Source organism: Felis catus, chromosome D2 (assembly GCF_018350175.1).
Source record: "Felis catus isolate Fca126 chromosome D2, F.catus_Fca126_mat1.0, whole genome shotgun sequence".
NCBI classification, from domain to species: Eukaryota; Metazoa; Chordata; class Mammalia; order Carnivora; family Felidae; genus Felis; species Felis catus.
Genome location: NC_058378.1, coordinates 55,139,311 through 55,163,733, shown reverse-complemented (window position 1 = coordinate 55,163,733; position 24,423 = coordinate 55,139,311). Strand labels below are relative to the sequence as shown.

At 40.9% G+C, this 24,423-nt stretch overlaps 2 protein-coding genes and 2 long non-coding RNA genes across 24 annotated transcripts in view; 2 read left to right on the top strand and 2 right to left on the bottom strand.

Annotated features, from left to right (window-relative positions):
* CC2D2B (coiled-coil and C2 domain containing 2B) overlaps positions 1-1,440 on the bottom strand; it is a 95,631-nt gene extending 94,191 nt beyond the window's left edge. For 9 of the 12 annotated variants that reach the window (XM_019813601.3, XM_045040484.1, XM_045040485.1 and 6 more), the window contains exon 1: positions 1,302-1,440. The gene's annotated coding sequence lies outside the window, so the exon portion shown is untranslated. Of the gene's footprint in view, positions 1-911; positions 1,281-1,301 lie in introns of those variants that run through there. The other 3 variants (XM_045040481.1, XM_045040483.1, XM_019813602.3) reach the window with 2 other exon arrangements.
* LOC123380861 lies at positions 1,356-13,144 on the top strand. Its single transcript, XR_006587190.1, has 2 exons — positions 1,356-1,766; positions 12,487-13,144. It is a non-coding gene; the product is annotated as an uncharacterized LOC123380861 (long non-coding RNA).
* On the top strand, positions 5,685-6,477 carry LOC109492607. The gene is made up of 2 exons (XR_002736889.2): positions 5,685-5,904; positions 6,294-6,477. It is a non-coding gene; the product is annotated as an uncharacterized LOC109492607 (long non-coding RNA).
* The window catches only part of ENTPD1 (ectonucleoside triphosphate diphosphohydrolase 1), a 131,035-nt gene continuing 119,398 nt past the window's right edge, over positions 12,787-24,423 (bottom strand). For 8 of the 10 annotated variants that reach the window (XM_045040492.1, XM_006938035.5, XM_045040493.1 and 5 more), the window contains 3 exons: positions 20,639-20,755; positions 18,725-18,862; positions 14,015-16,717 (listed from right to left, as the gene is read on the bottom strand). In XM_045040492.1, coding sequence (XP_044896427.1) covers positions 16,511-16,717; positions 18,725-18,862; positions 20,639-20,755 — 462 coding nt within the window. In that variant the 3' untranslated portion in view covers positions 14,015-16,510. Of the gene's footprint in view, positions 13,355-14,014; positions 16,718-16,751; positions 17,572-18,724; positions 18,863-20,638; positions 20,756-24,423 lie in introns of those variants that run through there. The other 2 variants (XR_002736887.2, XM_045040491.1) reach the window with 2 other exon arrangements.

Here is a 24,423-nt window from a genome sequence, read left to right as displayed (position 1 = left end):
ATATGGCAAATATACTGGTACTAAGATGTGGAAAAGGTGGAATTTAACAAAAAATTCTACAATTGGTTAAATATAACAGCATTATTTCACAAGATGTTACAAAAAGCATCATGGCTTCCAGGTGTTTCATTACCTGACAAATTTGAAAACAAATACTTTTTAGTTAACTATAATCTTATTTTCTAAAAGAAAAAACTAGGAACAAGTGGCCTAACAAAGATTTTCTGTGAATTCATATAGAAGTCTTGGAAAGGCATCAAAATGGAATCATCCACTGCACAGGACTAAGCCCCCAAATCATCGTAAGCTGCTCCTGTAAGTCAAGAAAGATTTGGGTTCACTTCCCTTGAGTCTTCAGGCACATAAAAACTGAATAATGCCAAAACAGGTTACAAAAACTATGGCATATTTTGAAAGTTTATAACACACACACACACACACACACACACACACACACACACACACACAATGTAATGTAATTTTGCTACTCCCAAGTTAATTACAGGATTTATAAAAAATGTACTAATTCATAGAGCAATAGTAGGTCCAGAAACTGGACACAGGTAAGTCCTGTGATGTTGTCTTTTATTTAAAACTGACAACATATCGCAGTGCCTGTGCTTTGAGTTTCAGTCCGAGAGAAAGTCAAAACGAGGGGCCCTTTCTGAAAGTGAGGCTAAAAGACCACTTGGTCTGCCTCCTCAGCTAAGCCCTGCTTCCCACTCTCCAACATACACCTTCCACTATAGCCTGACCACTCTTCTTGCCACTCTCTGCCACGTCCATCCTTTGATTTTTGCAGTTTTCCTCTAATCTAGAGCATTTCACGTCTCAAAGCCTAATTCAAACCCCGCATCTTCCAGGAAATTGTTACTCTGACCCTTCTGTGACCTTGAAGAGAGAGCACTTACGATTGCACTTTTTCTTCTTACATCCTACTTTGCAAGTTCAGCTTTCTGCCTACCATAACGTGAGGATGAGAGCTGGGGTACGAACTCATCCGTCCACCACCAATCCTAACAAGATGTTCAGCACATAGTAGACAATAAATAACATGGTCTTGGATTTGCTGCAAATCAAGCTCGACTCTCGAATGCTGGAAAATGGGAGTGTTTCTCAACCCTCTCAATTCCCAAAGGGCATGATTGACAGGTCGGCCAGGTTCTGGGGACTACAAGTTTCTAGCGGCCTGTGCGGGTCTCTGGTTACTGGGGGCCGCCGCTGGTTTTGCCCACAGAGCAGGACTCCAACAGACAAGATAGTGGGGTCCAGGGGGCTTTAACAGGCAGTATGACATTCACCTGGATGGAGAGTGCACTCTTGTTATGTTACGAGGACACGCCATTTATTGCGGACTCTGGGAAGGTCACCAACCGCCCAGCAAGGATCCCGACCACCGCGCCCGCCGCCTGCCCAGCGCTCGTTCCTCGGGCACTGACGTCAAGGCGGTCCAGGAGCATGCGCGATGCGGCTCGTGAGGGGTAGAGCGTACGCCTTCGGGAGTCTTCGGGAGTTTTCGGTGCGCTACGTCTGTTCACGCGCAGCCTGGGCTTGTGACTCGAATTGAGGCGTCGGAGTCTGTCACTCCTGCCCTGGCTTATAGTTCCTGCAGGAACGCCGGCTTTGATCACCTGCGGGCTGAGTGCGCGCTCCGGTGGCCGCAGCTGCCTGAGGGTCTGTTCTGGAAGAAGCCTGAGAGCTGGTTGTCCTGGCGCGTGGGAGCCCTGAACTTCTCTCGTCATGGTGAAGAACCGTATCCCCAACGGGTGAGTACCTGCCGCGAGCTTCCCGGCGCGCACGGGTCCGCAGCGACAACCGGAGTCCTGGGGGACGTGCGCGCGAGACCGCTTCTCCAAAGTCAACGTGCGTCGAGTGGCCTCCCGCCGGTGTGCGCGGCGGATGGCGCGGATGGGGGCGCTGATAGCGTGTATTTACTGAGATGTATTATAACTACACCTAAGTGTTATGAAGTATATTGGCCTGAATATACAACAGGCTAAAAGGAGGCAGTGTAGGATTTGAGATCTAATACTGGACAGTTTGTAGTTTAGGGGGGATTAAAAAAAAATATGTATATATATATACATATACACACACACACGTATATGTATGTGTATACACACACACACACACACACACACACACACATATATATATATATATATATATATATATATCAGACTTAAATATTTTCAGGTTTAAAGGGAAATAGTATTGGTCTAGCAGATATCTCCGTTTAGTAGTCCCAATCTCACTTCCAAAGTACTTAAGTTATTTTTATTTTATTTTAATTTTGTTAAGTTGCTGTCATTATCAGGAACTTCACATGAAAATCGAGATTTCTTGAAAAATCAGATGTAGGAAACCAGATCTGTACATGGCAATAGTCCGTGATTTGCAGGGTCTTCCCCGTGAAGAGTAAGCCTCTCCGGTTCTTCAGTCCAAGTGTCCCATCCCCCTGTAGCCTCCGCAGCACCAAGACTTAGTTTCGTTGATTTTTTTTTTTTAAATCATATCTTTATTTGGGACATGTCTTACTTAGGTATGTCAGCCTGCCTGGCATTTGAATTTGTAACTCCAGCTGTAAAGGGTAAATGGGAGGAAAGAACTGAAGTTTATTATATTACTTGTTTCCAGAATAAAACGTCATATTGAGTGCAGCGAGGCGGTGCTGTGAAGGACTGTTTTGTCAAAAAGGGTGGTTACCTGCCCTATTATGAACCTCATAAGATGACTCCACTTAAATATGCTTAGAGGCCCTTCACTTGGTGAGTTGTAGTTTTAGTATCTGAACAGCCTGGGTGATCATAGTTTTCAGTGTCCTACCTCCCACCTGGGATTATGGTGAAATGTGACAGTGAAAGTGCTTTGTAAACTAAAGCCTCTAAACAAACTAGTAGCAGTAACTCTAAAACAGCAGTTTTCTTGTCTGGAGGTATAGACTTACTTTTACCTTCCAGTGACCCCTCTTCCCAAAGTTTTTTGTTTTGTTTTATTTTGTTTTTTAAGAAAGAGAAGAAATATATAGGGCTACAGATGAGAGATACTCTAATTGGGATAGATTTGGAAAACAATTTAAAAATGTACAATTGCCCTTTTAAATTATAGAATATTTTAACATGAGTTTTTCAGAAATGTGCTGTTTATTTGATCCAATTAGAATACAATTTTTAAAAAAATTTTTTTTTTCAACATTTATTTATTTTTTTGGGACAGAGAGAGACAGAGCATGAACGGGGGAGGGGCAGAGAGAGGGAGACACAGAATCGGAAACAGGCTCCAGGCTCTGAGCCATCAGCCCAGAGCCCGACGCGGGGCTCGAACTCCCAGACCGCGAGATCGTGACCTGGCTGAAGTCGGAGGCTTAACCGACTGCACCACCCAGGCGCCCCTAGAATACAATTTAATTAAACTCTCTGCCTTATTATTTTTTTTTTTGAGAAACTGTCCTCTGTTATAACAGCAACTCCTGGTGATTGTATTTTGCATCCAGTCTCTTTTCCAAGTAAAATTCTGTGCATCGCTGTAAGAGCCCTGATGGGTTTTATACATGTCGTGACAAAGTAATCACACTGAGGATTTTTCCATCTCAAGCCACTACATTCATATTCAAAATAATTGTGATTCTCAGTCCTATACTATGTCTTCCTCCACTCATTTGCCCATTTTTCAGAGCTGTCACAAAACCAGAGGGTCCGCCATGAGAAGGACAGCTATAGCTGTGTATGCCGGGGGGGGGGGGGGGGGGGGGGGGGGGGGGGGGAAGTCCCTGAAAAAAAATGAAATTGACAACAGAGTAGTATTTGAATAGGTGGAAAGATTTTTCTAGTAGACATTGTCTATAACATCCTTCTGTCCCTGCCTCTATAATCTTAAATTAGTATTTTCATCCATTCACATAGCTTGAATGATTGACAGCTTAACAACTTCTTGATCTGTTAGTAGTGCTAAGAACACTATAGTTTTTCTCCATATAGTCTCTACCTTTTTTTAAATTGTTTAATTTTGCAATGGTAATTGCCTTTTATCTTACAATGTGTCCAAGAATTCTGTAAGCATTTTTTTTTTTGTATAGTGTACGCTAAAGATTTCTGCCTTCTTTAGGAGCTCAATAAAATTTTATCTGTCTGAAAACCAGAAACCCAAAAGTATTGCATTCCAGAAGCAAAAATTGGGAATGTATATAGACTCACTTTTTTAAAAAAAAGTAGCTGACTAGATAATTCAAATGAAGCACCAGTTTATTTCGATTCCATCATTTATGTTATTGTGGAAACATTAGTTGTGGAAATAAATGAATTGAAAAAAGTGCATGTTATAGTAATGTTTGCAGTATTAGCAGATGATCTAAAATTCCTTTCATATGGTTTCCTTGTATAGTTAATGCTAAAAGAACAGCTTCCAACTGGATGTCAAAACCAAAGATGAACATGTTTATAGAATTATCATGGTCATAATTGAATATCATTCATAATGGTGGAGTTATGCTATCGAGGAAAGAATAAATGTCATAACTATTCATGGGTATCTTATTCCACAATGAAGAATTCCATCAAAGAAATGATCTTCTAGAAATGTCACAAGCAAAAATCTAAGAGTTAATGAGTTACTTAAAAATGAGGCCTTTTATTTAGAGATGAGGCCTTTTATTTACTTTTGATAGAAATTATTTTCTAATTTTTAAAGAGAAAGAAGCCTAATCCAACATCATTGCTTTGTTGGATTTTGGTGCCATTTGGATTGTATTTAAAAACTTGAGAAACTGTATTTTTCAATTCTAGATAAATTATCAAAATCAAATTTCTGTTTTTGCAAAGCAAAGGACTACTGGAACATAGTAATCATTCCTTTTTGAAGGATAGTTTTGCTAGATATAGACTTCTTGGTTGGCTAGAATTTTTCTTTCAGCATTTGAATGTCATCCTACTACCTCTGACAGTCATTATTCCTAATGATAAGTCAGCTGTTAATCACATCTAATCAGTACATTAGGTAGTGATTTTATGAAGCCAAACTTATTCCATATTAATTTAATGTTTATGGAGTATCTGTGGTATGGCAGGTACTGTACTGTGAAGAAAGACAGACATGGTCACTCTCACAGAGTTAATGGTCAAGAGAGAAACCACGATTTGTCAGAAAAAAAATTCACATAATCATGTGTGTAGTTACAAACTCTGTTAAGTGCCAGGAAGGAAGGTAAAAGGTATGTCTAAAGAGAATAGGTGGATGGATGATAGACACTTTCCTGAGAACTGATATAGGAGCTGCAAGCTGAGCATGACTGAAGGGGTGACATGGGAGAAGGGGCAGAAGGAACAGCATGGAACATTGGGAGGACTGAGGAAAGGAAACCAGGTGAAGCCAGACTGGGGAAGGAAAAAATGGAACAGCAATGAAGCTGGAGAAGTAAGCAGGGCATTAAAATGCTCATTTTAAGAAATACTCATGTGTTAAAATTAGAATTCATAAAAAATAACAGGAAATCATTAGATGACAATTATTTTTAATACCAATTTCTTTACTTTGTTTTTCATAAAAAGTTATAAAGATGTTTAAAGTTAATGAACTGTATTTCTTTTTAAAAAAATTTTTAATGTTTATTTATTTTTGACAGAGAGAGAGAGAGACAGAGCATGAGCGGGGGAGGGGCAGAGAGAGAGGGAGACACAGAATCTGAAGCAGGCTCCAGGCTCTGAGCTGTCAGCCCAGAGCCCGATGTGGGGCTTGAATCCACAGACTGCGAGATCATGACCTGAGCCAAAGTCAGACACTCAACCGACTGAGCCACCCAGGCGCCCCAATGAACTGTACTTCTTAATTCAAGATTAATCAGAAATTAAAACAAGACATCTCCAAAATAATGTTGAAGAAGTGACTTTGTTTCCTGCTTACTAAAACACTGTAGGTTTTCATGTTTTACTTTGATTATTCCTACATTTAATACATATTACCACTTAGTATAAATCAGTGATGATGATGTAAAATTCATAAACTATTTTCCTTCTTTTACCTATTATCCAAGAAAAACAAAGACAAAATATTGTTTTGGGTATTGAAAGTTTATATCAGGAATGAATACTACCTTATTCACTGTAGAAGTGCTGTACATATGTAAAACCTTCCATTATTTTTGTGTTTTTTGAGGGAGGAAGCAGTAAATTAAAATTTCATACATGATAGCACTCAGAAAGCAACTAACCAACAAATTAGGCCCTATTTATTAAAGAATAATTTCTTTATCATCTTGAGTTATTAAACTATTTTTATTATAATTGTTATTTTCATTGCAGGTGGAGCACTGTGATGCCAATTGGACATCCTCTACCTGGGACACAATTTATTGTCTTTAAAGTATTTTTAAAGGGAATATGTAAATTATTTTCTTATTTATCATGTAAGGAGATGAATTGGGACTGATGTGATCCATGTTTACTTAATGTTATGCTTTTCTTCATAAAAATATGTGAATTGTAAGTTTCCAGCAAATGTTTGACATTATGGAAGTAACAGTAGACGTTTTCACACATGTAATTATTAATTGCTCATTCTAGTGGAAGGGAGTATTTTGAATTAATTTTTAAATAACAGCTTTATTGGTGTGTAATTCACCTATTCATATTCACCTGGTTAATGTAAACTGTGGTTTTTAGTATCTTCATGATGTTGTGCAGCTGCTACCACAATTTTGGAACATTTTCATCACCCCTCCCTCCCCCCAAACCCAAGCACAGTAGCAGTCACTCCTCTTTCCCCTAGCTTCCACCCCCACCTCCCAGGCAACCACTAATCCCCTTTCTGTCTCCATAGATGTGACTGCTCGGGACATTTCATGTAGATGGAATGGTGTATCTGCCCTTGGTGATTGGCTTCTTTAGCATAATGTTTTTTTTTGTTTTTTTTGGTTTTTTTCAACGTTTATTTATTTTTGGGACAGAGAGAGACAGAGCATGAACGGGGGAGGGGCAGAGAGAGAGGGAGACACAGAATCGGAAACAGGCTCCAGGCTCTGAGCCATCAGCCCAGAGCCCGACGCGGGGCTCGAACTCTCGGACCGCGAGATCGTGACCTGGCTGAAGTCGGACGCCCAACCGACTGCGCCACCCAGGCGCCCCTAGCATAATGTTTTTAAGATTGACCTATGTTGTAGTGTATGGCACACTTCATTTATTTTTCTTGCCAAGTTAATTTTTCAATGGTTCAATTTATTTTATTGAAAAAAAATTTGACAAGATTAAATTTTTTGAGCAAAAATATCTTTAATCCTAATGTTATTTTTGGTTTTTAGGTTTTGACCTATTTAAAAAACAAATCCAGGGGCGCCTGGGTGGCTCAGTCGTTTGAGCGTCCGACTTCAGCTCAGGTCATGATGTCACGGTTTGTGAGTTCGGGCCCTGCATCGGGCTCTGTGCTGACAGCTGGGATCCTAGAGCCTGCTTCGGATTCTGTGTCTCCCTCTCTCTCTGCCCCTCCCCCACTCACATTCTCTCTCTCTCTCTCTCTCTCTCTCTCTGCCTCTCAAAAATAAAGAAAACTAATAAAAAAATTGTTTTTAATCAAATCCAAAATAATCCAGAAATAAAGATGGATAACTTTTTAGTACTTCCCCCCGAAATCAGCACTCCTTTACTAATTTGTCATATCCTGTGTGTAGTACTTCCTAAAAAAAAAAAAAAAAATTCAAAATACTTGAAACCCATGCTATGTTTTAATATGACCTCAGATGCATGGCAGCTTTGCTTTCTCCTACTTGCTCTGACATTGGGAACATATGAGCACATAGTTCAGAGTCTTTTATGCTGACCCCCAATTTAACTCAGCCTTTTCTTTCATTGGTCTTTAAGTTACTTTTTTAACATATTGAGATATAATTCACATACCATAAAATTCACCCTTTTAAAGTATATAGGCAAGTGGTTTTTAATATATTCATAGAGTTGTGTAATCATTGCCACCAATTCCAGATCATTTTCTTTCCCTCAGAAAGAAACCTTGTACCCATTTCCCCTCCTGTTGGCCCCTCCTACAGTCACTTAATCAACAGAGTGACCCAGGCTCCCCTAAAACCTTGTTGTAGAGGAAAATAACTCTTGAACCTTGTTCAATTGGATTGGTGCCATCAAAGGTGTCATCTGTCATTTTTTCCCTGATTAGGTGACATTTTGTCTTGGATATCTTGCTGCCATGTCATACTTCAACATACATGTAACCAAACATAATCATTTCTTTACTTCCACACCACTCCTTCCCAAAAATACAAATTAGCAAACTCTTTCACTTTCCTGTTTCTCCTGAAAGCACCACTGTTAAGCCTGTCAGTCAACTTCAAATCCCTTGAGTCATCTCTGTCTTTCTGGTATCCTATATCAGGTCAAGGGCTAAAACCTATAGATTTTTTTCTTCTATAACGTGTCTCATATTCTCCAGGTCTTTTACCTGATTATTCAGCAGCTCGTCTCTTTTATTCTTTTTTGACCAGTTGTGCCTAAATGTAATTTTCATACCCATTCCAGGTCCTTCCTAAAAAAAACTTCAGTTCTCTCTGCCCTCTGCATTGTTTTTAATGTGTTTCATCTAAACTCCTTTCCATATTCTTCAAGGCCCAATTTAATCTGGCCCCATTCTCATCATACTCTTCTCTGTTTCCTACAACAAACCATCTCTTCACTATCTCACGAACATTCTTGATTCTGTAATAGCAAGACTAAAAATGACTAAAGGTACATTAATTGGGGTCTGGAAATTAAAATTCTAAAACACTATAGATAATATTATGCAGACATGAGAAAAAGGATTTTGATCTATGAATGTTGATACAGGGCAGAAGAGCTGGGAGAAATCTCTCTGAGGCACACCAGGCCTTCAGTGAGTGCAGGGCATTTGTTCCCCAAAGGCAGATAGCAAGGCAGACAGAAATCTCCAGAGGCATGGAAAACTGACCCAAAAAGAAACCCTTGAGGAATGTTGTGTAAGAGAAAGAGTAAGCTTTGTAAATTGCACTTGAGCTGGCCCACTGGGACAGGCTGCCAAATGGCATTCAGGCTGAAGATGACCACTTATCTGAGAGTCAGCAGAAGGAACTCCATGGAATGCTAAAGTAGTGGCATTACCAGGCAGCTTGTTGGAAATGGAGAACCTCAGCCTCACCGCAGACCTATGCAATCATTTTTTGATTAACTAAAATTAATATCTATTTTGGGGTATCTGGGTGGCTTGAGGCTGTTAAGCGGCCAACTCTTGATTTCAGCTCAGGTCGTGATCTTGTGGTTCGTAAGTTGGAGTTCCGTTGTCAGGCTCTGTGATAACAGCGCAGAGTCTGCTTGGGATTCTCTCTCTGCCCCTCCCCTGCTCATGCCCGCGTTCTGTCTCTCTCTCTCTCTTTCAAAATAAATAAAAACTTTAAAAAAATTAGTAGTAATTCTTAGGTGAGTTACATACACATTACATTTTGATAAGCATGACTTTTAGGGTGCATTCTAATCCTTAAAATTCTACTTAAGTAATATGTGTGATCAGGTGCTGTGTGGTGAGCTATACAGAAACTAAATGCATGGTCCAAGAAGGAAAAGTTCAATGTAGGTAATCCAAGGAGGCACCACCAAAGAATCAGGAGTTGAGCTGGTCCTTAAAAGCTGGCGGAAGACGTAGATCATGTCAAAGATTAAAAAATATGGATACCGAAGCAGAAATAGTGGTATGGACCAGACTTCCTGGCAGTGGAGATAGAGATTAACTAGGACTATTACCTTAGTTCCTGCTAAAATACCTCTGAGGCCAACTTTTCAGAAAGAAAGAAGTCACGTATCTTCCCCTGAGGAGCTTAACTCAGACACCGAATAGAACAAATAGAATGGTCTAAGTGTTCTTTTATTTTTTTAATTTTTTTTAATGTTTATTTATTTTTGACAGAGAGACAGAGCACGAATGGGGGAGGGGCGGAGAGCGAGGGAGACACAGTATCCGAGACAGGCTCCAGGCTCTGAGCTGTCAGCACAGAGCCTGACGCGGGGCTCAAACTCACGGACCGCGAGATCATGACCTGAGCCGAGGTCAGACGCTCAACCGACTGAGCCACCCAGGCGCCCCTGGTCTAAGTATTCTAATGCAGGCCCAGGGAAAGGGCTGCCCTAGCACAGGGAAGAAGTTTATTCTGACTTGGAGATGTGAAAAAGACTTCACTGAAGGCATCTGAACTGAGCTTTGAAGGTAGAGTGGGGCAAAGCTGTTCCAAATTGAGCAAAAACCTGAACAGTGTTGGGTGAAGAGGCAGTCTACCGTATTTGGAGTGTAGGTAATGTCAGAGGGGTGGAGTGGAATGTAAGCCTGGAGACAGCTTATAGGCATGGATCAAAAAGCTTGAATGTCTGTTGGAGAGTTTGACCTTATTTTGTAGGCAATGGAAAGCCACCAGCAATTTTGTTAGGAAGCAATGTGATAAAACCTCCTTTTTAAATATATATGTATATATTTATTTTGAAGGGGGGAGTGGCCGAGGGAGAGAGAGAGAATCCCAAGCAGGCGCCATGTTGTCAGCATTGAGCCTAGCACAGGGTTCCATCTCACGAACCACGAGATCATGACCTGAACTGATATCAAGAGTCAGACACTTCACCAACTGAGCCATCCAGGCATCCAAAACCTGCTTTTTATAAAACTTATTCTGGCTTTAATAGGTTGGAGACGTGACCACCATTCCTGGTATCAGGTCTTTACTGGGGTGATAATAAGATTGGAAAGGGGAATCAGAATGAAAAATGTTGCCGTGGCAAAGTGTGCAGGTGCTGTTGATGAAGTTGATTTTTTTAAAAATTTTTTTTCAACGTTTATTTATTTTTGGGACAGAGAGAGACAGAGCATGAACAGGGGAGGGGCAGAGAGAGAGGGAGACACAGAATCGGAAACAGGCTCCAGGCTCTGAGCCATCAGCCCAGAGCCCGACGCAGGGCTCGAACTCACGGACCTCGAGATCGTGACCTGGCTGAAGTCGGACGCTTAACCGACTGCGCCACCCAGGCGCCCCAATGAAGTTGATTCTTATCCTGGTTACTTGAGGCAGTAGTGGCTTTAAGTGGCTTTAAGTTTAAGTATACAGTTCAGGCAGGGCAGGTTTAGGAGGAGAACCAGTATGGTTTAGGTCACAGCATTCCTTACCTAGCTCTCAAGGCTTGCCTCCCCTTTCTTCTTAGAACTTCATTATAAGGAATGATGTTGTTTCTTAGGTGACTGTGTCTCATTTGTCATCGACTGATCCATATTCTCTGGTGAGCTTTGCTCTTCAACACACATTCAATAGGGATATTAAAATAAAAAGTCAACTCAGGTGCTGATGAGGGTGATGCCACTACTGTATCAACTTAAATTTAAAATCGAGAAATGTAGGGGCACCTGGGTGGCTCAGTCAGTTAAGCGTCTGACTTTGGCTCAGGTCGTGATCTCGTGGTTTGTGAGTTCATGAGTTCAAGCTCCATGTCGGGCTCTGTGCTGACAGCTCAGAGCCTGGAGCCTGCTTTGGATTCTGTGTCTCCCTCTCTCTCTCTCCTCTTCCCCTGCTCATCCTCTGTCTCTCCTTCAAAAATAAATAAACATTAAAAAAAATTTTAAATAGAGAAATGCAAGGGGCGCCTGGGTGGCTCTGTTGCTCAGTTCGTGATCTCACAGCTCATGGGCTCAAGCCCCTCATTGGGGTCCATGCTGATGGTGCGAAGTCTGCTTGGGATTCTCTCTCCCTCTCTCTGCCCCTTCCAGGCTCTCTCTCTCTTTCTCTCAAAATAAATAAATAAACTTAAAAAAATAAAATAGAGAAACACAAAAGGTATAGCAGTGCTTCTGTCACATGTATAGTCTTAAATGCCAGTTTTCTAAAGAGAAGGTTCATGGAGGTACTCCTTTCCCCGTTACTAAAAAATCCATCATACCTGTGATAAAAACCAATTATATTCAGTTGTATTACAGTTCATATACAAATAAAAACTCGGGTAGTTAACTACACATTGTCCTAAACACATAAAATGAGGAAAATAGACACATGTTCTTTTAGGAAATCTACCATTTGGGAATATATGGCTAATTTGCAAGCTAGAGCATCCTGATTGAGGCTGTGGAAAGAAGTGGCAGATTGACTGTCAATTACTTGAAAGTAATGACATTTTTAAAGAAGAATATTCCTTGACAAGATAAGTAGACTATAATTTATAGAAAACACACTTCATGTTTTAGTTTAAGGAGACACTGTGGTGGATTCAATCATTGTGCCCCCTGCTTCACTCCTCTTGTGTATTGGGATCCATCATCTGTGTCCTTTGCCTTATGACCTCGCCATTCCTCCCAGTGTTTCTCCAACTTGTCATGTTGGGCTTGGTCACATGACCTACTGTGGTCAATAGAATGTGAATGGAAGGGACAGGGGCCTGTCCTGGCCAAGGCTATATAAGAGGCCTCCCATGTTTCCTCTTACTCTCTTGTGTCCCTGCCATTCATTTCTCGTAGGAGAATGCAAGATACATTGGAGCAGGCCTGAACCAGACCAACTGCCTGGAGGAGAGCTGCCCAGCTGACATGCAGACCCAAGGACATGAAAATCAACCCATGGACATGCAGAATCATGGACATGGGCTTACTGTGGTAAGCCATGCAAACTTTAAGGTTGTTACAAGTTTAAAAGATAAAACTCACACAAACTGAAAAGAATCATGGTTAGCGAGCACAACTAACTATAAGCAACTGTCCTGTTCTAACGAGATAATGATTATTAGAACCTGAATCAGAGAGAGACCAGACCAATCTGGGTGAAATTCAGCTCATCTTTAAAGCTGACGATAAATAAGAATATATTTTAACAGTAATTTTAATACAATAATGTGGTAACCTTTGTGAGCTATTAAGAAACTAACCTTTAATATTCAGATTTACAATTTGATTATAGGATATAATCATCAAAATTATCTTGTGTCATCTTTGAATCCAGATTAAACTTCCCGAAGGTCTTTCATCAGGCATCTTGGCCTGAACAACAGGCATCTCTGCCTTCACAAAAAAAGGCAGCAAGACCTGAGGAATAAAGTGAAATTCTGAGCTGAGATCTTAAAGAAGAATGATGTTTAAGAATAATGTTTTAACTTCATATATAATAAATAATAGCAAGATGCTACAGTGTCTATAGCTGTTTCTTTTAATCCCCCCTCAGTAGAAAGACAAAGGATTCTTGCCTGTGTCTTTTTAAGCCTTGAACGTATTTTTAGACATGTGCTGTCCAGTGGAGTAGTGACTAGTCATACGTGGCTGTTGACCACTTGAAACATAGCTGGTCCTCATTCAGATGTGCTGTAACTGCAGTGCACAACAGCGGGCTTCAAAACTTAATGTGAAAAAACAAATGTTAGTGATTTTTATATTAACTACATGTTGAAATGATAATACCTTGGATACAGTCAATTTCTTAAACTCTTCTTAGTTCCCTACTTTGCACCATCTCTTACTTGCAGAGATTTTGACTGATACAACATTAAAATGAAGTATACTTTTAAACACTTTTATTTATATTGCATTTTATATTTCTTATTAAAGAATTGGATAAGGAGAAAACTTTCTCTCTCTCTCTCTCTCTCTCTCTCTCTCACACACACACACACACACACACACACACACACACTTCATTCTTTTGTCTACAGAAGTAACCATTTCTGATGTGGTCCACAGAAAAAAAGTTTCCCACCTTCTAAAGGAATGGCGGAACTAAGTTTAGGTGAAGGGCCAGGAAGGAATGGTAATCATTTATAACCAGCGGCCAATTCAGTATTAAAATCAGTTGACAGTGACCCATTTTATTTAGCCTTTCTCATACAGAATGGCCCAAAGCAGATTCCTGAATCTGCCACAAAACCATCTTTCCCTCCAACAGAAATGAGATTAGGTTGTGCCTGCTGATCATCTCCATGACTTGAGACTTAAAACAAGTGGAATTTGGCTCCCGAATACCTTAATGCACTTGTTTTGGACCCAGGCCGCAAGACAGAAATGGAATAAGAAAAGATTTCCATGTTTATTGAAGGAAAATTGTGGATTATAATTCCAATTTGCCAAGGGACGGTGCTTATAGAAAAGACAGAGCAATAAACTTGGGACAGAATACATGAATTTGAATATCCACTCTACCATCTACTCGTCTGTGTGACCCTCATTTATAAAATAGAAATAGCACTTATGCCCTCATGGGGTTTTTTAAGAATCAGAATAGAGCATGTGCGTGACAGGGCTTTGTGTATGTAGACATAAGGAAGAAAGGAGCTGCTGTTGGCTCTAGTTATATGACTTTTTATTTTCATCGGTATCATCAACTATTATTTATTTGATGCAGAACTGCTATGCAGTGAGCAAGCACTATAATTAAGAAGCCAGGAATATGGGGAATCCTTGATTAGCATCGTATGCCACATATATCACCATGCAAAGTATGTGAACAGAGTATCGGTGTCGCCATGACAGACTTTGTGGACTTAAAGCAATATTAAATCACAGGTCCATCAGGGAAGAGATCATGTGTCTACTTTCCTTTCTACCATGCCTGTGATCCCTGTATTCATACAGAGTTAAGTGTGTCCTTAGAAGTTATAAAGAGCCAGTCTAGTATATTTGGGAGAGAAAATAATGGCTAAGTGCATTGCAGGCCTTAGGTCAGCCACTTGGGCAAGTGACTTACCCTCTCTGAGCCTCAGTCTGCTTCTGTGAAATGGGAGTGGTAGTGGCTCTCTTCAGATTGTTGTAGGGATTGAATGAGAGAATGGATGTAATGCATGGAAGCACAGAACATGGGGACACAACAAATGCTCCATAAATACTAGCTGTGACAACAGAGCCACTTCGACTAATAAAAAGAGTTTAAACGTGCCCAAACTTGGCTTCTTATTCCTAATCAAAGTACAACAAGTTCAATTGTGAGTAGCAGAAAAGAGAAAGTTCCTGTTCTCAGTTTTATTAAGCTTGTATTCACCTGGATGTTGTAAAAAAAAAAAAAAATGACTTAGTTATCCAAGACATATAAGGGCATTTGGCTTCCAGTTTGTGGGAAAGCTTTTCCTCCCCCACCCCACCTCCTCCCTGCATCAGCTCAACAGTCGTCCCCAGATCCAGAGATGGGAGCTTGGGACAACATCAGAGTAACACGTCACCACTCCACGCTACTCAACAGGTAACTCTTACAGCAGTCATTAAAGGAAGAAAGTACAGGGTCTCTTCACGTTTATGTGACAAGGTCCATAGCTGCTGCTTCTCCCACAAAATAGTCCATGGAATAAGTAAAGAGATCCCATTCTTGTGTGACAGGAGTGGCAACAACACTTTCAGACCTGGTTCCTGGCACACTTTGATGAGTAAATGCCATGGCAGTGAAAAGGCATGCTGTAGCTCTCACTAAATTAAACCCTGTGACAGTAAGGCCTGGAGTGGCTTTAAAACTCAGTGGGCGTCTTGTGGTGCAATTGATTAGCATCTTTGGCTATTAAGTAGAAGGTTGATGGTTTGAACCCACCCAGGGGTGGTCTTGTCTCCAGCTAATTTCTGGGTGGGCAGAATATTCTGGAATTAGATAGTGGTGATGGTTGCACAACACTGTGAATATGCTAAATGCAATTGAATTGTACACATTAAAATGGTGAACTCCATGTTATATGTATTTTTATTACAATAAAAATAAAAGCCCAATAGATATACTGAAGGCTGCATTTTCCAAATTCTTCATAGTAATTGTATTTTTCTTCCTGACATGTTTACCTACCATGTAGTATGCCCTTATATCTGAATGCTTATATGTCACGTCAGCTTTTAAAAAAAATCTCTAGTCTGGGGGTCCTGTTCTGTAGCATTTTGGCATCACCGAGGAACATGTAACTCATCCACATCCCTGTTTTGGATTGGCTCAAGTATTGTATTAATTACACAAGCACATAAATTCCCTTGCGAGACTCTTTGGCTCTAGCACATATTTGTCTCGTCTAGAAAATTCTCCTGTGCAAACAGCAGGCTGGGAATGAGATGTGTGTTTGCCCTCTCCAGAGGCATTGTATGGCGTTCTTAATAAATGGGCAACAGGAGAAAGAAAGGGTCTTTGTGAGTACAGCTGAACCGGTTCCTGAGATTCTTCTTTCAGCCAGCGCAGCTTCCCAGCGCAGGACGCAGGACCCTCAGTTCTTCAGGACAAAGTCAGGATTGTTCTTTTATAGAGCTAAGATCATGAAAGGCAGCAGGTCTTCCAGACCTACACAAGCACAGAGTACAAAAGAGAAAAGGGGAGATGGGAAGGACTCACAAAAGAGACGACGTCTGCAGGGTAGTCCTTGAGGCAGGTGGTGGTGAATACCTCCCATGGAAAGGCAGCAGCAAAAGCCAGGGAAGCTCCGTGCTGGTCAAGACTGGCCTTGGTGAGCAAGGAGGGATGACTTTGAACACCACTGTGGAGGAAAATGCTCCCTGGGCAAGTTTTTTTCTCACTCCAGCCAGCAGATTTCAGCTGCTCCTGCTATACCATGTCTTTCCAGAAATATGAAGGCTTGTGAAAGATAAACAAGCCTATGATGGCCACTGCAACCAGGATCAGGGAGAAGAGGACCATGAGGAAGACATATGTGGAGTGGGAGAGAGGTGTGGACAGCGGCTCCTCAGCGGGGATCATGTTGGTCAGGTTCAGCATGTAGCCCAGAGTCCATCCGACACTGCTGCTGTGGATCTGCAAGGGGGGGAAAGGCTGTTGTTTCTGGCCAGAGGGTTAGATGAGCTTTCACACAATCCCATCCATAACACTGATGCAGCAGGTGGAGAGGGCCGTGTCCAGTTCTCTTAATGGATCGTGTTTACATTCTAAGCTGGGAATATGGTTGTGGGGAAAATGGAGCCAGAGCATGTGATTAAGGTGAGTTGGGGAGCCTCACTGTTACATTCCTGAAATTCAGAAGGGAATTTGGTGAATAACTGCTCAATTCTCCTGCTTCTGCCAAGAAGAACTTACAAAGTTCTCTGGTCAAAAGAGAAGAGAATAAAGACTGTTTCTGGTCTTTACCATCTATGTCAGGCCCAGGAACTTCATCCATATGTAACCAGGACATCTTTATGATTCAAAGAGGAAAGACTGGGGAATAATCCCAGCAAGTCTGTGTTACTTTGTGGAAGTTGGAAGACTGTACATATGCATGAGAAAGGATTCTTATTAAAGATAAAAACACGCCCTGGGCCTGCCATCTTGGATATTTTCCAGTCACCTCAAAACATACTGGAATACAGATAGTCTATGAATAATAAATAATTTTGAAAATGTTTTTATTACATGAGTTGTGCATGGTCATGGTGGGAAAATGAGGTTGTACAGAAAACCCTAAAAGGGAAAATTAAAACTTCCTATACTTGATCACTCAGAAGTTGCTGCTATTACCTTTTTGTGCTGCGGCCTCCCAAGTCTTCTCTGTGCATGTTTTTTCGTACAGAACATGTAATTAAACTGTATAGCTCATGTCTCAAGGCATCATCACTGGCATGAACCGCCTTATATGTTTACTTTTACTCACTTTATCCAATTATTTATAAATCCTAGAAATGGAGTAATTGGATAAAATGATGTGTGTATTTTAAGGCTCTTAGCACATATTGCCAAAACAGTCTCCCGAAAGGTTGTGCCAATTCACATTCCAACCAATTTCCATGTGGAAATGCTCCTCTCCCCAAACCTTTACCAGTGCTGAGAATAGTTTGTAAAAGGTCCACTTCTCTTGGTGGGGGACAGGAACCTTATCTGACTTCCCTTTATGGGGGTGGAGGGGCGGGGGCAGGGTCAAGGAAGGCTCAGAGAAGTTACCACCTGGGGTTTAGACATATTAGCTCATTCACCGAAGTTCAAAGAATAGAAATCACTCATAAATTTGACATAAACACATCCTTCAGAGAGACAAAATAAATTGTGACAAAATGAAAGACCAGGATATTAAAACAAGGAAAAGATTTGCATTTGAATTAGCAAGGTCAACACTGACAAGAGAATAGTGAAAACAGTATTCTTAAGGCTGCTACAGCCCTGTGCTTCAATGCTTTGCTTGGCTTGAAGTCACCATATTTAATAAAAGGAGTATTGTGTTTTGCCATTAGTGGGTATGGGTCGAAAAGGTAGAGAGTTGCCCATCAGTGTAAATGTTTCTCTATGCCTGGATACCTGCAGGTGGCGCTCTGGTAAAGCACAGCCGTGAGGCTGCTTCTGTAAGGCTGACGCTAACCTGACTTCTAAGCAAAGACCCCCATTCACAGTTACTCATCTCCTTCTTTACACTAAGCTTTCAATTTACTCAATCTTGATGGGCCCTGATGAGAAGCCATGATAATCATTTGGGATGATTTGGGATAATCATTTGGGATGATGGCCTTTGGGATGGATGTTGAGGTCAGCAAACAGAATCAATGAGTCTACTGAAATTCTGTTACATTACTTTAATATCTCACTGTTTGTTTTATAAGGAATTAGTCACTGTTATATGAGCAGAAAGGATTCTGTGCAGGTAGTGCTCCTTAGATAGGTTATCCTCAACTGGCCGGTCAACATAGGAGGGCCTGACACAAAATGTCAGCTTGGGTTACAGGTGAATGGTAGAACAGGACACCAGGCCAAACTTAACAGGCTGACTCCTACCTCTTTCAAGCCCAAAGCTGCCTCAGTCACCCAATCAGCCCACAACCCAGCAAGTACCCAAATTACCTTGCCCATGAAATGAATATTCTTCCAGGAATCAGCTGTGAAATGATAGCCATTCAGAAGGAGAGAGAGGATATAGGCTCCAGAAAAGCAATATTCACTCAGGTACTTCTCCTTCACATCACCAAAATATGTCTTCAGCTGGAAGTGAAGTGAAGGAAATATCACACATGTACAACAGACACCTCTCCATGGCCCTCTTTTCACCATCGGAGCTGAGCAATTGAGGAGAAAGGCCCAGCTCAGCCAGGCCTGAGCGCTGGCCTCTCCAGAGGGCCTTAGGAGGGGGCTGCACTCCTTTAGCGGATGCAGGGGCTCACAGTTTAGGGTCTGTTATGCAAGCTTTTCCTCCACTGGGTTCTATGAGATAGTAATACGTGCTCCCCTGAGTGTTTTGTTAGCTGTAAAGTGCTGAGGTATTTTGAGGGGCTCTTTCAGAAAGCTCTGAATACCCTTCCTTCCTGTTCTAACTCAGACGGAATATGAGGGAGAAGTCCGAGCCTCTTGCACAATCTTCCTTCCTTTTCTGGTCAGTGCCAAGGAGAAGAGCACCAATTTTTAATTAATTACACCTCTTCAGAATGAAAGCACCATTCACATTTGCAACCCTGTCAACTTAAAACAGCTGTTGTTTTGACCTACCCCTAGATGATCTTTTTTGATTAGAGTAGACCCCATACCTCTCTCCTCCCTGGAAACTTTCATCAAGAAGTACTAGATTTTGGGGGTGCCTGGGTGGCTCAGTCAGTTAAGCGTCCGACTTCAGCTCAGGTCATGATCTCACGGTCTGTGAGTTCGAGCCCCGCAACGGGCTCTGTGCTGACAGCTCAGAGCCTGGAGCCTGCTTCAGATTCTGTGTCTCCCTCTCTCTCTCTGACCCTCCCCGGTTCATGCTGTGTCTCTGTCTCAAAAATAAACAAACATTAAAAAAAAAAAAAGAAGTACTAGATTTTGAATGACTCAGTGCTTCAGACAAGAAAAAATTTGTGCTTCAAATTTATGAAAAAGTAGGAGATACCTTGGACCTGGGCAGTGGAGAAAGGGTCTTAACACAACGGCATTTATAGCAGATTCTGTGAATTCCCTGTCTTCCTTGCTCATACAACTCTGATTGGGGGCTGGGAAGGGGAATGTGTGACAACATGCCCAGTCCAGGGAGTACCTCACACTGGATCTAAGGCTCTAAGCCCGTCCTAATATCCTGCACCCTGCTTTCCCAGCCAGTCCTGGCTAACAAGTAAGAGAAAGACTGCTCAGAAGCTTCTAGGATAGCTTATAGTTTCTTGAAAAATGGAACAGATGTATCTGGCTCTACCCTTCTGACCTTGAACGTAACTGTGATCTCTGAAGCCACAACTTGTGTCCATGAGAAGATAGGCATGACAAGAGAATTGAAGGGGTGCCTGGGTGGCTCATCGGTTCAGCATCCTACTGTTGATCTTGTCTCAGGTCATGATCTCATGGTTCGTGGGTTTGAGCCCCACTTTGGGCTCTGTCCTGGCAGTGTGGAGCCTGCTTGGGGTTCTCTCTCTCTCCTTCTCTCTGCCCCTCTCCTGCTTGTGCTCTCTCTCTCTCAAAATAAATAAATAAACTAAAACCAAACCAAACCAAAACAAAACCAGAATTGAAGAAGTAATGGCTTAGATAGAGGCAACTGCTGACCCCATACCGGCAGCTGCCAACTGCCAGACTTGGTATTACGTGAGAAAAGTAAGACCATGTTTGTTTAAGCCACTGTGTGTCCAGTTATTAAGAAATGGCTGATGCACTCACTCCTACCTAAGAGCACCCTCTGGGCCTGTCTAACATGTTTGCTGGATCTTGGTCAGGTTAGCAGGACTTAAAGAACAGACTTACATCCTCTGTGACGTCAAGAGCATGGGGCAATACTGAAAGCTGCTATTTCTAGTCACTTACCTCGTTCCAAGGCTGAGAGCAGAACTTTTCCATACTGTCGATCACCTTTTCCTGAGTAGGGGTTTCCTCTGATGTAAAGTTTAAAAACTCCATCACATAGTAATAAGCTGAAAATGCCTGCAACAGAAAATGCAGTTTTGCACTGTGTCCAACACAGGGGGACACTGACTCACTCTCCAGAAGGCTGAACCCGTAGTGAAGGTGCCTGGAAATCTCTGTTGAGTAAACTAACGAACCAAGTGATATTCCTGCCCCCAAAGCTGCTTCCTTCCTGAAAGAGGTATCATTTTGTTGCTGCTGCTTTGCTGCTGATGTGCATTTCTGAGCTACCGGGTAACTAATTTTCTCTATAATTTTAATGGAAGAGTCAGGGAGAAAGAACGTTGAGGGAGGAGAAGAGAAGAGAGAGGAACAGGTTTTAAAAATCCCGTCTTTAAAAAACTGTGTATTGGGGCACTTAGTTGGTTTCAGCTCAGGTCATGATCTCACCATTTGTGAGTTCTAGCAGGCTCTGCACTGTTTCTGTATCTATTGAGCTGATCATGTGGGTTTTCATCCTTAATTCTGTTAATATGGTATATCACACCAGTTGATTTTTGTATGTGGAACCATCATTACATCCCAGGGATAAATCCCACTTAGTCATGGTGTATGAGCCTTTCATGTACTGTTGAATTCAGTCTACTAGTATTTTGTTGAGGATTTTGGTTGTTCAAAAGTGTGTTATTTAATTTCCACATGTGAATTTTCCAGTGTCCTTATGCTATAGATTTATAGTTTTATTCCATTGTGGGGAATTTTATACCTGGTGGGGCACCTGGGCGGCTCAATTGGTTAAGCATCTGACTTTGGCTCAGGTCATGATCTCGCAGTTCGTGGGTTTGAGCCCTGCATCAGGCTCTGTGCTCAGAGTGCAGAGCCTGGAGTCTGCTTCAGATTCTGTGTCTCTCTCTCTGCCTCTCCCCTGCTTGTGCTCTCTGTCTCTCAAAAATAAATAAACTTTATAAAAAGAAAAAAGAAAGAAAGAAAGAAAGAAAGAAAGAAAGAAAGAAAGAAAGAAAGAAAGAAAGAAAGAAAGAAAGAAAAGATACCTGGTATAATATCAGTCTTCTTAAATTCATTGAGATTTATTTTGTGACTTAAGATGTGATCTATCTTAGAGAATGTTCCATGTGCACTTGAGAAGAATATATATTCTGCTGCCCTTGGGTGGAATGTTTTGTATTTGCCTGTTAGGTCTATTGGTCTATGGAGTGGTTCAAGTTGCTATTGTTCTATCTGTTATTGAAAGTGAGGCACTGGGGCGCCTGGGTGGCCCAGTCAGTTGAGCATCTGACTCTTGATTTTGGCTCAGGTCATGATCCCAGGGTTGTGGGACCAAGCCCCACATAGGACTCCATGCTGAGCATGGAGCCTGCTTGAGATTCTCTCTCTCCCTCTGCCCCTCTCCCCTGCTCATGCACTCTCCTACAATTATAATATTGCTGTCTCTTCCTCCCATCAGTTCTATCAATGTTTGCTTTAAAGACTCAGGTGCTCTGATTTGGGGTATATACATAGTTATAATTAATGTATCTTCCTGGTGAATTGGCCCTTTATCATTATATAATATCCTTCTTGGACTCTTGTGAAAATTTTTGACTGAAAATATATTTTGTCTGATTAAGTATGGCCACCCTTGCTTTCTTTTGGTTGGCACTTGCATGGAATATCTTTTTCCATCACTTCACTTTTGGCCTATGCGAGTTTCCTAAGTCTAAAGTGAGTTTCTTGTGGAACATATAGTTGGATCTTTAAGCTTTTTGTATAGTTTGATTTTTTAATAATAAGCATGTCTTAATTTTTATAATTAATATTTCCTTAAGTTGTTACATTTCAGAACACTTTCTGAAATTACCCCTAGAGCTCATTCTACCAGCAAAAGGCTTAATGAGTTAAGCATCTAAAACCCTCTTGCTTTTGCTAAGGCATGACATTTGCTTTTTAGATAAGTAAATTATTGTGAAAAACATTAACAAATAGAAAATTTGTGTAGGCGGATAATGCAAAATATTGAGTCTTCAGTTTGTCGTCAGGAACTCCCGGTCTATGCCACCACCTACCCCCAAAGCTCTGCATGCCATAGACTCTTGAAGATTGTTGCCTGAACTACAGAAACCTCCCTTAGCATCTCAATCCTACTCTTACTTATTTTTAAATATATGAAAGTTACCCTCTTCATTTCTTTCCCTTCAAAATACATATGTCTTAATAATTCTGGCTTATTAGAAAGTTAACACATGTTTGTTGTATAGAATTTAATTATTACAAGTTAAAAATAAAAGTTTCCCTGGGGTGCCTGGGTGGCTCAGTGGGTTAAGCATCCTACTTCGGCTCAGGTCATGATCTCACCACTCATGAGTTTGAGCCCTGCACTGGGCTCTGTGCTGACAGCTCAGAGCCTGGAGCTTGCTTCCAATTCTGTCTCTCTCTCTCTCTCTGCCCCTCCTCTGCTCACACTCTGTCTCTCTCTCTCTCTAAAAAATAAACATTAAAAAAATAAAAAGTAAGTAAAAGTTTCCCCTTCATCTAACCATTCCCTAGAGAGAAACAATTTTAACAATTTAAACAATTTAAAAATTTTTAACAATTTTGCTGCTTAATCCCTGCAGCAAATATATATGTAAAATATTAAAATATATGTATATATTTTTACCTAAATGTTATCATACTAGACACATTGTTTTATAATCCTACTTCATTCCACTTGATAATAATACATCATGGGCAAATTTCCCTGTAGATTTTACCTTACCCATGTAAATAAATATAAAATGTTACTATGTATAGCTATATCATAATTTACTTAATCTCCTATTCATGAGTATTTAGGCTTTGTAATATTTCACTATGATAAATAATGCCACAATATACTTACATCTTTGAACCTTTGCGTTGAGAGAATTTCCTGAGGGCAAAATGTTTGGTCATAAGGTAAATATATTTTGTGAGTAGAAATATGCACTAAAAGAGTGTTCATAAAGTGGTACATAATATCCCCAAACTGGAAACAACTTAAATGTCCATTAACTATAGAATGAATAGATAAATGTTAGTGTATTTTTGAAAAATGTTTATTCATTTTTTGAGAGGGGGGAGGGGCAGAGAAAAGGGGAGACAGAGGATCCAAAGCAGGCTCTGAACTGACAGCAGAGAGCCCAGTTCGGGGCTTGAACTCATGAACCCTGAGATCATGACCTGCGCTGAAGTCAGGTGCCTAACTGACTGAACCACCCAGGCACCCCAGTTTTAGTGTATTCATGGAAAGGAATACCACATTGCAATGAAAGAATGAACTACTGTTACATGCAACAACATAGATAAATCTCAGACAATACTGAGTGAAAGAAGTGTGACAAAAAAGAATACATACTAAGATTCCAAGAATTAGCAACACTAATCTATCCGGATAGAAGTCAGGCTAGTAAGTATCTTTAGAGGGAGTGTGTCAACTGGGAGAGTGGATAACGGAACCTTTTAGGATGCTGGGAATGTTCTATATCTTCATCTAGATGATGGACTCACAGGTGTAGTCCTTAAAAACTATCAGGCTATGGCCTTAAAATGTACACACTTTACTGCAAGTATGTCAGACCTAAAAATTTTAAAATATCTATACAGATCTTATGAGATCTTCTTTCAAAAAGACTCTTAACACTTTATAACTGTAGGAGATAATTTTTCCCTAAAGCTTAAAATATGCTCTATTTTCTTTGAGTCTCAAAAATGGTACTTTATAAGCCCCT